General features: G+C 37.9%; 1 protein-coding gene across 1 annotated transcript in view; it reads left to right on the forward strand.

Annotated features, from left to right (window-relative positions):
- The window catches only part of CCDC30 (coiled-coil domain containing 30), an 80,368-nt gene that overhangs the window by 24,508 nt on the left and 38,446 nt on the right, over positions 1 to 17,414 (forward strand). The window contains 4 exon segments of the mRNA XM_059689799.1: positions 9,186 to 9,311; positions 11,428 to 11,559; positions 13,624 to 13,793; positions 15,582 to 15,810. Of these exon segments, the coding sequence (XP_059545782.1) occupies positions 9,186 to 9,311; positions 11,428 to 11,559; positions 13,624 to 13,793; positions 15,582 to 15,810 (657 nt within the window).

Genomic DNA, 17,414 nt, shown 5'->3' on the forward strand with positions numbered 1-17,414 from the left:
CCATACTGTTTTCCATAGTGGCTACACCAGTCTGCATTCCCACCAGCAGTGCACGAGTGTTCCTTTTTCTCCACATCCTCTCCAGCACTTGTCGTTTGTTGATTTGTTGATGATAGCCAGTCTGACAGGTGTGAGATGGTACCTCATTGTTGTTTTGATTTGCATCTCTCGGATGATTAGTGACTTTGAGCATGTTTTCATATGTCTCTTGGCTTTCTGAATGTCCTCTTTTGAAAGGTGTCTATTTAGATCCTTTGCCCATTTTTTGATTGGATTGTTTATCTTCCTTTTGTTAAGTTGTATGAGTTCCCTATAAATTTTGGAGATTAGGCCCTTATCAGATATGACATTGGCAAATATGTTTTCCCACGCAGTGGGTTTTCTTGTTGTTTTGTTGATGGTTTCTTTTGCTGTGCAGAAGAGGAGCATACACATTTTTTAAAAATATGTTCGTATTGATTTTTCAGAGAGAAGAAGGGAGAGGGAGAGACAGAAATATCAATGATGAGAATCACTGATAGGCTGCCTCCTTTATACTCCCCTCCCCCCACTGGGGATCGAGCCCACAACCCAGGCATGTGCCATGACTGGGAATTGAACTGTGACCTCCTGATTCATGGGTTGACACTTAACCACTGAGCCACATCAGCCAGGCTGCTACTCTCTTCTTATTGCTTATCTTTTTCTATTGCTCAGCCAATTAGATTTTAGGAAGAAATTGAGGTACAGACTCTGTGTTTCTGTTCACTTCTTTTCCATGGGGAACAACCACTATGAAGAATATAATGGGTTGTTTCTTTAAAGAAAAAAAGGATTTTACAAAGATGCAAGCATAGGGGGAATCTTTAATCATCAAAATGCAATTGGTTTGTAGAATCAACCAGTGGTGGGAGAGTGGCTAATTGGAACCACACTAAGTGTAATAAAATATCGTAGAGAACTAGTAATCCATTAGGCTCCAATGCATACAGTGTCTCGTCTTTCCAGCATGATCAGCCTCTGAAGTGGTGGGCATAGTGGTCAATGATCAAATTGAAGCAAGAGCTGATGTGTTTTAGATAGGACTATTTCAAACATTCAGGTCAAGGATCTATAGACTGCTTTTTTGTGGCAGCCCTTCCTCTTAAATACTTAAGTTGAGTTGTTACTGAGGGATCTCGTTCACTGAGCTTGTTTTTATTGTAACTCCCTGGGCCCCATATTCCCGACTTTCTAGGTATTGAGGAAACTGTAGCCACAGGACCTCTTGATTTCAGCCAAAAAACTAGTATCCTTCCTGCCTTCCAAAACCCCCTTGCAAGTAAATAATTCATTTGTAGAAAGGGAGGGAAGGAAAGAAGGAGAAAAGAAGGTATTTCCAGGTAGGACTTAAAGAACTTTTACCAAAATTCTTCCCCAAAGACCCCACTGTTGCTCTAATTTAAAGCAAGTTGATTAATTAGTGACCATTTGTATTTACCCTTCTAGTAGTATTTATTTATTTACATATAAGCAATTGGAATGTTTATTCAGATTTTCTCCTTTCTTTGTCTCTTTCTTTCTTTCTTTTTTTTTTTTACTAAAATGATCCTGGAGAGTCTTTCATATCACACAAAGAGATCTTCCTCACTCGGTAGAGCAGACTAGCATTCTATTGTGTGGGTGTACTATAATTTATTCAGCCAGTCTCCCTTTGACGGACACGTGGGTAATTTCTTGTACTTTGCATATATATGCAAGTGTTTCTGTAGCATAGAGTCATAGAAATGGGATTGTGGGGTTTGGGATAGTGCGTTTGTAATTTTAGTAGATATTGCCAGATACTATTCAGTGGGAATTATACCATTTTCCTCTCCCATCAGCAATGTATGAGAAAGCCAGTGTCCTAAAAAAGTCACCAGCTGATACAGTGTCAAACTTTTATATTATTACCAAATGATCGATGAGTGTCTCAGTATAATTTTAATTTATCTATTTATAGTGAGATTGAGCATTTTTCATATTTAAAAGTTATCTGTATTTCTTCTTTAACTTTATTGAAATATTTACTGTAATATAAACATACATATTTTAAGAGTTGAATTCAATGAGCTTTGACGAAAGCATATATCTTTATAATCACAACCACTGCAATCAAGGAAGAAAGCATTCATCAGACTAAAACGTTCCCTCCCCCTTTGCTGTCAATCTCCCCAACTTCACCTTTCTAGAATTTCAGATACGTAGAATCATCTAGTATATACTCTTTTATATTGGTTTCTTTCACACATAATGCTTTTGAGATTTATCCATATTGTTGCCTGTATCAGTAGTTCATTTTTTATAATGCTGAGTGATATTCCTATATATGGATATACCACAAATTGTTTATTTACTCATTGGTTGAGAGACAATTAGGTTGTTACCAGGTTTCGATTGCTGTGAATAAAGCTGCTATTAGTATTCACATACCAGTTTTTTTCCACCTCTTGGATAAATACCTAGCTGTGAAATTAGCTGAGTATAGAGTAATTATGTGTTTAATTTTGTAAGAAATTGCCAGACTTGTTTTCAAATTAGTTGTACTGTTTTACGTCACTACCAACAATGGTATGGAACTTTTAGTTGCTCCTTGTCTCCGCCAATATTGTTATTGTCAGTCTTTTAAATTCTAGCAGACAAATGGTGGTATCTTGTTCTTTGAATTTGACTTTTGAGAGTGTCTGATGACAATGAGTATATTTTGATGTGCCCATTTGGCCATTTGTGTACATTCATTTGTGAGGCATCTCTTCAAATGTTTTGCTCTTTTTTTTTTTTTTTCAATCCTCACACATACTTAGAGAGAGGAAGGAAGAGAGAGAAAGAGAGAGAAAAACATCAATGTGAGAGAGAAACATCACTTGCTTTCCCTGTGTTCCCCAACTGGCAATCAAACCCAAAACCCAGGTATGTGCCCTGACCAGGAATCAAACTAGCAACCGTTCGGTGCATGGGATGATGCTCAACCAACTGAACCACTCTGGCTGGGCTATTTAGTTTATTTTTCATTGAGTTATATGTATTCTTTATTTTGAGTTGTAGGAATTCCTTATATATTTTGGATACCAGTCCTTCATTAGATATATGTATTTCAAATATTTTCTCTTAGTCTATGACTTGTCTTTTCATTTTCTTAACAGTGTTTTATAAAGAGTAGTTGTTTTGAAAATTTGATGGAGACCAATTCATCAGTGTGTTTTTTAAAATAATTTTATGATAGTACACAAAAAGCCTAACTAAGAAATCTTTGTCTACAACACAGGCACAAAATATTTTTCCTATCTTCTAAAGATTTTATAGTTATAGCTTCTACATTTAGGTTTATGTTCCATCAGATCATAATTCTTGTATTCTTGTATATAGTGTGAGGTAAGGGTTGGGGTTCACTTATTTCCAAATACGTACCTGGTTATTCCAGAATCATTCATTAAAAAGACAGTTAGGCCCTGGCCGGTTTTGCTTAGTGGATAGAGCATCAGCCTGGGGACTGAAGGGTCCTGGGTTCAATTCTGGTCAAGAGCACATGCCTGGGTTGCAGGCTCGATCCCCAGTAGGGGGTGTGCAGGAGGCAGCTGATCAATGATTCTCTCTCATCATTGATGTTTTTATCTCTTTCTCCCTCCCCCTTCCTCTCTGAAATCAATAAAAATATATTTATTTTTAAAAAGACAGTTCCTTATTTAATTACTTTGGTACCTTCATTAAAAATCAATTATGGAAGTCTATTTCTGGAGTTTATTCTGTTCTATTTATCTATATGTTTGTTTTTAGGATAATACTATGCTCTTATTTTAAGTCTTGGAATCAGAAAGAAAACATCTCCTACTTTGTTTTCTTTTTCAAAGTTGTCTTCGCTATTCTAGGTCTTTTGCATTTCCATATACATTTTAGAATCTGCTTGTCAACTTTGACAAAAATGCCTGCTAGAATTTTTATTGGGATTTCATTTAATTTTTTATCAATTTAAGGAAAATTTACATTTTAACAATATTGAATTCTCTAATGAGTAAACATGGCCTGTCTTTCCATTTATTTGGATCTTCTTTAATTTATACCAGCAATGTTTTACCATTTCCAGCACATAGATCTCTTACATATTTAATTAAATTTATTTTTTAAAATAGAAATATAATTTGCACACTGTAAAATTCACCCTTTTAAGATATACAGTTCAGCCCAGCCAATGTGGCTCAGTGTTTGGGAATCAACCTGTGAACCAGGAGGTCACAGTTCGATTCCCGTTCAGGCCTCATGCCCAGGTTGTGGGCTCGATCCCCAATGTGGGGCATGAAGGAGGCAGCCAATCAATGATTCTCATCATTGATGTTTCTCTCTTTCCCTCTCCCTTCCTCTCTGAAATCAATAAAAATACCTTTAAATAGATAAAATATACAGTTCAGTGATTTTTAGTATAAAAATTGCACAAGGTTGTACAATTCTAGAATATTTGTCTAATTCTAGAATATTTTCATCACCCTAAAAAGAAACCCCATACTTGTTATACTTATTAGTAGCCATTTCTCATACCCCCATACCCTCAGCCCCTTGGCAACACTAATCTACTTTGTGTCTCAGTGAATTTGCCTATCCTGTACATTTCATATAAATGGAATCATACAATATGTGCATTTTGCATCTGGCTTCTTTCAGTTAGCATAGTGTTTTCAAAATAAAACATACTATAGCATGAATCAGTACTTTATCCCTTTCTGTGGCAGAATAATATTCTGTTATGTGAATATATACATTTTGTCTTTCTACTCATCAGTTGGTAGACATTTGGTAGTTTCCATTTTGTGGCTGTTATGAATAATGCTGCTATGAGCATTCATACAAACTTTTGTGTGAAAATGTTTTCATTTCTCTTGGGTATGTACCTAGGAATGGAATGTTTGGGTCATATGTTAACTCTGTGTTTAACCTCTTGAAGAACTGCCAGGCTATTTTCCATAAGGAGCTGTACCATTTATTAGCAGTGTATGAGAGTTTCAATTTCTCCACATCTTCACCAACATTTGATATATTCTTTCTTATAGCCATTCTATTGGGTGTGAGGTACAATGTAGTTTTGATTTGCATTTCCTGAATGACATGATATTAAGCATCTTTTCATGTGTTTATTGACCATTTATATATCTTCTTTGGAAAATGTCTTTCAAATCCTTGCCAATTTTTATTGGAGTTTGTCTTTTTATTGTTTAGTTGCAAGAGCCCTTTATATATTCTGTTTATTAGTCTCTGTTATAAACTAAATTGTGGTTCACCCTCCAAATATGTTAAAGTCCTAACCCCAGTACCTGTGAATGTGACCTAATTTGAAAATAGGGTCTTTGCAAATGCTATCAAGTTAGGACGAGGTCATTTTCTCTGACTACTTTATTTCTGGTTTCCTACAAAAAGGAAGTAAAAGAATGGAAACTAATGTTTTAGCAACTGTACTGCTGGGGATTTGCTATAACTCATTGAATGTTAACAGAAATGCTGAGAGGTAGGTATTGTTCACCCTGCTTTACAGACGAGAAAGCTAAGATCATAAATTCATAAAAGTGGAAGTCAAAATTTCAAATCTAAATGATTACAAAACCCATGTTTTGCCGCCTTGATTTTCAGGGAATCCTTGCTGTTCCATAGATGCAAATCTCTAGGTCTGCTACCTCACTGAGAACCGAGAAGCCTCCAATTCCGGGCACTCTGCAGGCAGCTTCTTCATAAGAATTACTTGGAAAACATGGGCGGGGGACAGTCCCATGCCTTAAAAATGACAATTAAGAAAGGTACTCCCTTAAATCAAGCAGGCTCCTCAAGATATTACTGTGTTTCTTACCCATTTCTATATATAGACAGATTTAACAATAAGTAGACCATCTCACTGCTGCTAGTATGCCTGTCCTCAGAAAAAATGCTTAAAATATAAGAAATGTTAGGTACCTGGCAGGAATAATAATAGCCACAATATTTTGGTCATCTGTCATACGCCACGATCTGTTCTAGGTGTTTTATAAACACAATCTCATGGAATCTCTGTAACAGCCCTTTTTAAGGTAAGTAGAGTATTCCTAGTTCATATTTGAGAGAATTTATAGGAACTTGACCAAAGTATAGAGGCAGAGCCAGGAATTGATCCAGGTTTGTCTGGCCCTAGAGCTCACTTACTGTAACATAGCAACTCTTGTGAAGATTTATATTAGGGATTTATTATAACTCGTGGGGGCGATGGCATATGCTGCACAGAGCACATAAACCATCTCTACCTGGAAGTGATGACTGCGTAGTTTTTTATTCTCTACAGTGCCTGCATTCGCCATCTCATTTGACTGTGCCTATAACAGGGTACAGCACAATGCAAGCAACTAGGGTGGATGGCAGTAACCCTTCTCCAACCATACTGTGTCTGGGAGATACAGTTTGGTTCAGAGCATAAGATGATCCCTACCTTTCAGAGAGCAGAACACTGAGAGTGGAAAATTCTGAACTGTTACACAGTTCTCCAGAGTCTTTGGCCGCTACCCCATGCCAATGAGGCTACTCTCTAGCAAGTCCATTAGTCTTCCTCCTTGTTTACTGCTGGCTGACAGGTGAGGTAGACTCTCTTTAGCTACTCAGAGGTTTCTATATCCCATTACTCATTTCTCACATTATTTGCTTCGCCTTTCCTGTGTTTTTCTGTTTTAAACTTTGGTCGCCAGACTTAAGAAGTGCATAAATTGCCTAAATACATAACTATATTTAATATCCCATGGTGATAATAAATTTTAAATATGTATTTTTTTAAGTTATGGTATTAAAATACATGACATTCTTTTATTGAGAAAACACAAAGGACGCAAGAGGGGTTTTCATTTTTGAGTTGAAATGTTTCTTGCACTTGGTACTGAGGCATCTCAGATGCTGTCAGGGTAGGGCCTTGGTTGTTGAGTGCATCAACATGATATGTGTGGATGTACAAAAACGCTTTCCACTGCGATGGCGGCTGGTAAAGAAGGAGAAGCTGCTCTGGGGAAAAAAAGTCCTTCCCCGTGAACTTGTACACTGCTGCTAAGAAGTCAGCATGGTTCTTAAATAGGTCTTTTGCCCATTTCCCCAGACAGGATTTGTAAAAGTTACACTTGGGATTTAGCACCCATTTTCCCAGTAGTGTTCCTCTTTCTTTCCAACTCACCAGTTTAGGATTGCTATTCCTGTTTTATTGATATTAAACATATGAAAGGCACATTATTGATAATCAACTTTACTAAACTAATGAATTTTTTTAATCTACACGTTTAATACACATCTGGCAGTAAGTTATGAATCTAGAAATATAAGCAAAACTCCAGAATACTTCCCCCAAAATTTAATTCAATAAAACACTTTGATCAATCAACCCTTTCCTTTCTTCAGCAAAAGTAAATGAATATTTTTATGTCCGAATTAAACTAAAAACTTAATTGAAGTTTCTATTGAAACCTAGTTCTGAATAAAAGTAATACCAATGGTGTCTTTCTAAATTACATCTAAATACTTACAAACTTCTTTGCATATAATTTTGTTATTGGGCCAATTCACAATAAAAACTTACCTTTGGAAATTTTTATAGGTAAATTATCAGTTTAAGTCATTTAGATCCATCAGGATTCCGCAGTGTCTTTTTCTAGCACTTGTTCCCTTTGGTTCAGTGCCAGATTGCAGCCAGGGCTCATAATGAAGCAATTTTCCAAAAGATCCAAGACCAGATAAGAGACGAAAGTTGTTGGTAGGGAGAGATTTCAGGGATATAACCTCCAGGAAAGATACTTAAGAACTATAGCTTATCTTTTCAGTATTTTTTAAAATAAAAATAACACAAGCATGTATGTATTTTACCTGGTGACTTATTAGGACTAAGGTTTCTAACTTACAGCCTGAATTATCAGGAACATAAGGAGAAAGAAGAGAAATCAGTATGAAAGGTCAAAAGATAGTGAAATACAAGATTTGAATGAAGTAAGGAATAAAAAGATTGTTTTTAGTTGCATTTTCTAATACAGGTCAGGCAGACTTCAAGAGGATGCTTTACACTTACTGGAAATAGGCAAAAGGAGAAAATATACTCCCAGAAATGGGTAAATCTATTTCCTAATATTGTGATCAGTGGTTACAGAGCAGCAGGAAGTCAGGAAGAGGCCCATTAAAAAATGTATTTAGGATAAACTAATGTACATCCTAGAGACTATAGTTAATAGTACTGTGTTGCATATTTGTAAGTAGCTAGGAGAGTGGATCTTGAAAGTTTTCGTCACAAGGAAAATAAAAATGTTTAACTATCTAGGGCAGGGGTGGGCAAACTTTTTGACTCGAGGGCCACAATGGGTTCTTAAACTGGACCGGAGGGCCGGAACAAAAGCATGGATGGAGTGTTTGTGTGAACCAATATAAATTCAAAGTAAACATCATTACATAAAAGGGTACGGTCTCTTTTTTTTTAGTTTTATTCATTTCAAACGGGCCGGATCCGGCCCGCGGGCCGTAGTTTGCCCATGGCTGATCTAGGGTGATGGTTGTTAACTGAACTATTGTGATCATTTTGCGAAATACACAAATATCAAATCATGTTTTACACCTGAAACTAATATAACGTTATATGTCAATTATTCTTATGTCAAAAATTCAATGAAAATAAAATAAGACAAGGGTTTATAAGTTAGACTTGGTTTAAATCCCAATGGTTGGCTGTGTATCTCTAGGCAAACTATCTAATATATCTGAGCCTCATCTATCTTCTCTGTTAAAATAATGTAATAATAGTTACAATCTCATAGGAATACTGGGAAAACAAAGTGAGGTAATGCATTTACCATAATGCCTGACATATGTAAGCACTAAATAAATAAACATTTTTGCAATTATCATCAATTCGGTAAGATTTCAACATACCTTATATTTGGTGGGTACTTAAAATATACAAAATACTTTCAAAATCACATTTTACTCTTATCTGATGGCTCTAATGTACATAGGGCAAATATTAGCTCCATTTTATTGTTGAGAAAACAGGCATAGAGAGAAAAAAGTGTATTTTATGAGCTATGGTACCATGAACTATTTTTCTCAGCTTTCTGTCTCCCCAAGATGACTGTATAATTGAGTTAGGCAGATACTTTTTGATTATCAGAATTTATAGAAACATTATTATATATAGGATTACTTATGTAAAAATTCTTTTGCAGATATTGAAAATGAGCCAAGAAAAAATTGAAATATTTGTAAGTGAGTTGTCAGAGGAGAGAGAACGGAGAAAAGAATTGACATCTAATAATAACACTATACAGAAGGCTTTAAAAGCTGAAAGTGAGGTATTTTGTTATTTAGGATGTTGTTTTCCTCTTTTCACATTTCTAATTTAGGGATTTCATATGGTCATTTACTTTTTATTTTAAAATAAATAATAAATGTAGAATATCTATATATATAAAAAGGCAGCTACCATAACGGCCATAACTAGCTAACAACTGGTTGCTATGCCGCCCACTGTGGCCAGCGAACCTGCCTGATCAGGGGGTGGAGCCAGTGGCCAACCTCGTGGCCCCTCCTCCCTGCCGGCCTGCCCCTGATCGGACCCTCCCACCCCCAGCAAGAGCGGGGCCTGCCGCCAAACGCCCCTCCCCCCCCCCAGCTGTGCCCCCATCAGCCCGCCCCACCACAATAGGCCCGCAGCCTCTCTCCCCCCTCACTGCGGTCTGCCCCTGATCACACCCCCCCACCCAAATACAGGGTGGGGCTGGCCAGCCAACCTCCTGCAGCTCCTACCCCCTGCCGGCCCCACCCCTGATTGCCCACCCAAATACATGGTGGGGCTGGCCAGCCAATCTCTCGCAGCCCTCCGCACCCCCCAACCCCCCCCCCACCCCCCTTCCAATCGTCCATGGCCCCTTCTCCCATGCGGCCCGGCCCTGATTGGGGGCTCTGATGGGGCCTGATCCAGGCGGGCTGGCTGGCCAACCTCCCACCATCTCCTCTTCCTGACAGGCCCAGCCCTGATCTGCCCTAATTGGGGCCAGGCTGACCGGGCCCCACCCATGCATGAATCCGTGCACTGGGCCTCTAGTGTATTTATATTATTAATAATTGGGTGACTTTCCCCAAGCTGAGTTCTAACACTAGCCAAGAACAGCCCGTTAAGAAGCAGGTATTTATTATGATGGTCATAGCATCAGGGACTTGGGTCTCCCTTTAACCACTTGTCCTGCCATCTTGGAAAGGTCTAGCAGGAGACATAACCAGGCTATTTTTGGAAAAGAGACCTGAAAGTGGGTTCATGGGAGTTTGGATTACCACTTTAGAGGATGGTGACGATTTGTTTGCCGGGTGGGTGAAAGCTAATGCATTGGTTCAAATCCCATCCTCCTGACCTATGGGAGTTTTCCATGAAATGAGATAGGAAATGGAGATCACTTGCCCGCTGCCTGTGTTTTTGTTTTGGTGGCCACTCCTTACCTTCTCTCCTTTTTGCCCAGTGCCTTCCCCATCAAGATTCTCCTCCCTCTCTGATTTCAAGGCTTTGGGAATATAACGTAGCTCCTCTCCTAAAGTGAATTTACTAGTATATCACCTATTCCCTTCATAGAGCACCACTGACTGACTCTCAGGCCCCAGTCATCCACCAGACAAATACTGCATATTCATGTCATCAAAGTAGAAATTATTAAGAATCTACATCTAACTAAAGTATTTTCTCTCATGGAAAAAATATCAGAGAATTAGAGGAAACCTTAGTTGATTAAGTCACTGCATATACATTATTAAGTACGGCAGCATACTTTGTAGTTGATAACACAATTTGAATCTCAGTTTTACCACTTGCAGACTAGGTGAATTTAAACAGGTCACTTAAGTTCTCTGAGCCTCAGTTTCAATAACCCTACTTCATGGGTAGTCACAAGATTAAAGGTAAATCATGCAGCTGCAGTGTTCTGTAAGAGACAAATTTTTAAAAAGATACATTTAGAAACAGGTACTATAACTAATGCAGGAATTGCTGCAGAATTTACCTCTATATAAGCCTTGCATAAAGTAGAAATGAGTCTCAAAACCCAGGCTTTCAACCTGTGAATGATGGAAATTACAAATGCTCAAGAAAAAAAAAAAAGAATGCTCAGTTTAATTAACTAATTTAAATAACCTTTATTTTAACTACTAAGAAAGGAGCCTGCTGCCAGAGGATAGGTTGAAATACAGGGGCGGGCAAAAGTAGATTTAGAGTTTTTCAAATGGAAAAAGACATGCAGGTTATGATGATTACGGTAACTTTATTAACTCTGTTTTACATACAACTGTAAACCTACCTTTGCCCATCCCCTGTATTTAAGACAAATTGGGTAGGATCATTTCAGAGATTCCTTTTTAGATATATTAAACTTCTTATGGCAAAGTCTTATTTTATTCTACTAAATATCTTCCTTTCTTCATCAGGATTTGCAAAAATCAAAGTCAGAACTTACATATCTTTATAATGAAATTCACAGTTTTCCAGGGACAACAGAAGACCATTTGTTGATAGTATATAACCTGCTCCAAAGAGAAAATTCTGATTTAGAAACAACGGTGAGACTGAATTATGAAGTATTTAAATGTTCAGTGTATGACATACCTCTTATGAGAATAAGATAAAAGGAAGTTGATTTTCAGAAAGAGATGGCTTGGAAATTGGAGTTTCTTTTATTATTATAAAATCTCTTATTAAAAAAATTCAAAAAACTGTTTTGAAATAATTACAGCCTTACAGAAAAGTTGCAAAAATAGTACAAAGAATTGCCATATACGTTCATTTCTCGAAATGTTAATATGGTACCATGTTGCTTTATCATTCTCTCTCTTTCTGCACACATACACACACTTTATTTTCTGAACACTTCAAGAATGAGTTGGAGTCATAGTTAATACTCCTTTACCACTAAATATTTCCATGTATGTTTGCTAAGAAAATTATCTCTTTGTCATAGTAGACCTCAAAATCAAGAAATCAACCTTAATATAGTATACTAGAGGCTCGGGGCACAAAATTTGTGCACGGGGGGGGGGGGGGGTGGCCCTCAGCCTAGCCTGCACCCTCTCCAATTCAGGACCCCTCAGGGGATGTCTGACTGCCGGTTTAGGCCCAATTCCCCAGTCGGACATCCCGCTCACAATCCTGGACCGCTGGCTCCTAATCGCTCACCTGCCTGCCTGCCTGGTTGCCCCTAACTGTCCTGCACCCCCCGCCGGCCTGATTGCCCCTCACTGCCTCTGTGTGCCGTCCTGATCACCCCTAACTGCCCCCCTCTGCCGGCCTGGTCACCTCTAAGTGCCCCCCCCACCCCCGCTGGCCTGGTTGCCCTCAACTGCCCCCCTGCTGGCTGGTTGCCCCCAATTGCCCCCCCAGCCAGCCTGGTTGCCCCTCAGAGCCCCCCCCACCCCCCCCCCCCCCCCGCCAATCTGGTCACCCCACACAGCCTGCTGTTCAGTCGTTTGGTCATCCCTCACTAACCCCCCCTGCTGGCCTGGTTGTAGGCAGCCATCTTGTGAGGGCATGAGGGTTAATTTGCATATCCTTTATTATATAGGATTGTATAATCTCCAGCTCATATTCAAATTGCACCAATTGTTCTACTCTCTTGCAAAAGAAGAACAATTTTTCTAGTCCAGGACTCAATCCAGGAGCACACATAACATCTCTATCTCCTTTAATCTGTAACAGTGCCTCAGTCTTTGTTGTTCATGACATTGAAATTTTTGGAGAGTACAGATCATTTACTTTTTTTTTTTTAACCTTCACCTGAGGATATTTCTCCATTGATTTTTAGAGAGAGTGGAAGAGAGAGGGAAAGACAGAGAGAAGTATCAATGTGAGAGAAACAGACTGATTGGTTGTCTCCTGCACACACCCAAGCAGGAGGTATGACGTGCCCTTAACCAAAATCGAACCCAGAACCCTTCCGTCTTCAGGCTGACACTCTATCCAGTGAACCAAACCGGCCAGGGCTGTAATGGTTAAATTTTTACATTGACCCCATAAAAAAAGGATTAAGTAGCCTTTTGAAACTCTTTTTTTTTTCCAGCTTACAAAAGAAATGCAGACCTATTAAGAATTCTTCTCTTTCAAGTCCATTCATAAAGTGACTACACCTCTCAATCTTACCTTATTTCCTCAGCTCCTTATTTTGTAGTCTCTACTCCATTAAGACCATTCTCCTTCCTTCTGCTCAAATACCACACCAATGCCTTTGATCATATTGCTCATCCTTAAAATGCTTTAAATGTGTTATAGTCTGTCACCTATCCATATCTTCCCATCCCCTAAGGATCAGTTCAAGATTATAGTTTATATCTTCAGAGAAGCGAAAAAGCCTAGGAAACCAAACAAAGGAATCTCATAAAGTAACTTAAATTGATCTTTAGAATTGCATTCATTGTGTTCTTAGAATCAAACACATCCTTATGTCTGTGGTAAAAATGGATTTGATTATACAATAATAACTGCAAAGTATTAAATTGAAAGAACACTTCAACTAGGATGTCCATTTCTATTACTTAAGGCAATACCTACTCAATCATTTAATGGAATCAATATATTTTTTCAGTTATACACAAGAATATGCAAAATAGAATATTTGTCTTTTTAATTCACAGGTCTTGAAGCTTGCAGAAGAATTTGAACAATTAAATCATTTTACTGTAGACACAAATATTGCAGCTGCTAATTTTTTTACAAGTGAAAATATTTATAAAGATCTCATGTCTAATTTACCAGTTTTGGAAGTAGAGATTCAAAGCCCAAAGGAAGAGAGAGAGGAACTCTGGTAAATTGAGAAAATCCCATATTACATTAATAATTTGGGGGGTATGTTTTATTTGACTTTATCATTGAATTCCAAATAATGTGAGTGGAAAAATTAGTTACAAGCAAGCATTCCCCAAAGTTTATCTTCTGGTATATTGTTACATTTTAAAACTTTTTCTTTTAAAAATAATAATATATGCTTTTCTTTTAAAAAAATAATTTAATTAATTTCAGAGAGGAAGGGAGAGGGAGAGAAAGATAGAAATATCAGTGATGAGAGAGAATCATTGATCGGCTGCCTCCTGCTCGCCCCCTATTGGAGGTCGAGCCCACAACCCGGGCATGTGCCCTTGATCAGAATTGAACCCAGGACCCTGAATCAAACCCAGGACCCTTCAGTCTGCAGGCCAACACTCTATCCACCAAGCCAAACCAGCCAGGCTAAATATATGCTTTTCATAGAAAAATTTTAAAGCATGAAAAATTATAAGGAGATTATAATAATCCATAATTCCCACCATGGAGAGATATTAACATCTTAAATTTTCTTTCTTGTCTTCTTTTTCTGTACACAAATATATATTTTTTATATAATTAAGACTCTGCAGAGAGATTTGTGTTTTTTCTGTTTTATTTAACATTATATCTGACCATTGTTTTATTTTGAAAACCTTTTCCTTTCTGGTCTTTCTTTTGTTTTTTTGCCTTTTGTTAATCTTATCTTCTAACTCTAGTATTTCTACTTTTTCACCAGAAGTATCTTTCACAGAAACTTTTGAGGGTCGGGTAAATGCACTACTCTATTTTTGCATACAAACTAATAGATGCAATAAAATTTTGCATGGGCAAAAGCCTAAAACCAGATCATCAAAAGGAAACAATAGTTGTCAGTTTTTACTTATATGCCATACTAAAGGATATAGCACCAATGAACTGGGAAAATACTGTGTAGGTGTAGCCACATTTACATCTTAATAAATGTTCTAAGAGAGGAGATTGCTTTGCCAGTTTGGGGCCCCTGAATCTCATGTTCTCTTAAAAACTGGGTTTTAAATTTAGAGTGAGCTCTGAGTCAAGGTTCACCATCATGAAACCTACCTAGTTGCAGAAGGGTGAAGAACATATTGGAGGGATGGTGATGAACAGGTGTGAGAGTGGTCACACGAGCAAAGAGCCAAGAAGCTAATCACAGCATTTGGGTTTGCTTGGGGGGGAGGGGAGAAAAATATAGTTTTGAGCCCTAGAATAGTGTACAGTAAAACCTCCATATAATGAACTGATTCAGGCGAGCAGGTGTCTGTTAAAGCCGAATGTCCATTATGTAATAAAGTAGTTTTTCCAAACGTGTATGTTAAAAAATTGACAGATTAGTTACCTGTTTTTACTTATATAGACATGTTTGTGTAATTAAAGTTAAGTATGTATGAAAAGTTTAATTTCACAGAAAAGCTTTCTATATGTATTACTGTAATTTTAAATTTATACTGAATAGCTTATTGAGGGTTTATCAAATTTTTTCACAAGCTCCGTCTGCCCAGTGCCATACTAAAAGTTGAAAAAGTGAAAAACTCACTTAAACTGGTTGTTTGGGTGTAGACAAAAGTCTATGCTGTCTCATCTTCCTGAATGTGAGTAAGAAAATAAGACTCGTGTGTTTTTAAGGTTTAATTATAAGATAACTGATCTATAGAATTCAAGTTGAAAATCTTTCTTGCAATACTTTCTTGACTGGTAGATTTTTTCCCCCTCTATATTCTTCCAGCAGAATGAGCATTTTGATAGTTTTTTATTGTTATATTTAACCAAGTTCTGGACTAGGAGAAAGTAAGCTGAAAGAAACTCCAGAGGAGTCAGTAGAGGGCACTTTTCCAAGAAAGAGGCAGAAAGAGGAGGACTTACAACAGAACCAAGATATGAAAAGGGAAGAACAGCAATTGACCTGGAAGCCTGAGGAAGCTGTGAGGCTTAAGGAAGAGGTGAGCCATATACATTAGAGCCCCCCTCAGTCTCAGAGATACGGGGTAATGCCAAGGCAGGTGCCATTTCCTCTGATCAGCTGTGGATTAAAAAATATATGTATATTTGTTGAACTATATCATAACCACAGCCTGAGGGGTAATAAGATAGCAGCTAAAATCTGAACTAAGTCCCTCATTTGATGCACCTTATTATAAAGGGTTCATAGGTTCCAGTGAGGCTCAACATGGGGAAAAAAAAAACCAAAACTAATTATTGCTATCTGCCCTGGCAGGTAAGATAGGGAATGGCAGGATTTGGGCCACATTTTCTATTCCTGGCACCTAGTTTAGATGTATAAAATACTTTTTTTTGGAGAAAAAAGACCATGATTATAGAATTGTTTTAAATATGGCTTTTGCTATTTACCAGAGATCTGCCTCCAGGAAAAATGAAGGAAATGACTGTTGGCCACACTTCAGTTCTTACACCTCAATTTTACAGGTTAATTCTTTTTTTTTTTTCTTATTTATTTATTTATTTATTTATTTATTTTCTTGCCCGAGGATATTTTTCCATTGATTTTTAGAGATAGAAGAAGAGAGAGGGAGAGACAAAGAGAAATATGTGAGAGAAACGCATCGATTGGTTGCCTCCTGCACGTGCCCCTAGCAGGGCCTGGCTGGTCGGGGAGGAGCCTACAACCAAGGTACGTGCCCTTGGCCAGAATCGAACCCGGGATCCTTAATTTGCAGTCCGATGCTCTATCACTGAGCCAAACCGGCTAGGGCTACAGGTTAATTCTTGTACAAGTTAAGATTTCCCTGCACACACCTTTCTGACAACAATTTTGAGATCCAATAAACAAAATAGATGTGGGTCTCATGGGAAAGAAATAACATATTTTTATTTTGAACTTTACATTTCCCAAAGCACTGTGACACACACACACACACATACACACACACACACACGTAGGCAAGGAAGGAAATACATTTTAGACTGATTTTTTTTTTCTGCAGTGAACTGTGCAATAGTATTTCAGAATCTTTTTCTGTGTATAGAGTTCTTTGACCTACTGATGAGTATAGGTTGTTCTTGTGTGTCTACAAATGGTTTTTTGTTTTTGTTTTATGTTTTTTGTTAATCCTTACCTGAGGATATTTTCCCACTCATTCATTTATTCATTCATTCATTTAGAGTGGAAGGGAGGGGGAGAGACAGAGAGAGGAAAATATCAATGTGAGAGAGACACATCCTTTTGTTGCCTTCTGCATGTGCCCAAAACCTGGGTCAGGGATTGAGCCTGCAGTCGAGGTACGAGGTACACGCCTTGATCGGAATTGAACCTGGGGCCCTTCAGTTTCTAATCTGTTGTCAGATTAGAGTGTCTAGTATCTAGCGCCTATCCATATGTGTTGTGTCATCTTAATCATGTGCACATTTAAGCAACTGTAGGCTGAGACCAGACACCAAACTTTAAAGAATGCTTTTACATGGTAAATATATAGAAGAAAGAACTGTGAGAGCCTCTTGAATATGTGAGCTCTGTTGTTCATAAGTATTTGTGGCTGCTGATGGCCTTTGGGGGCTTAATTTCTGCTGTTCAACATTGATGTTGTAATAGCTAAATTCTAGGTATTACTTTCCCTATATTCTTGAAACACATTCAAACCACCATGAA

The sequence above is a fragment of the Myotis daubentonii genome, chromosome 3, assembly GCF_963259705.1.
Source record: "Myotis daubentonii chromosome 3, mMyoDau2.1, whole genome shotgun sequence".
Taxonomy (NCBI): domain Eukaryota; kingdom Metazoa; phylum Chordata; class Mammalia; order Chiroptera; family Vespertilionidae; genus Myotis; species Myotis daubentonii.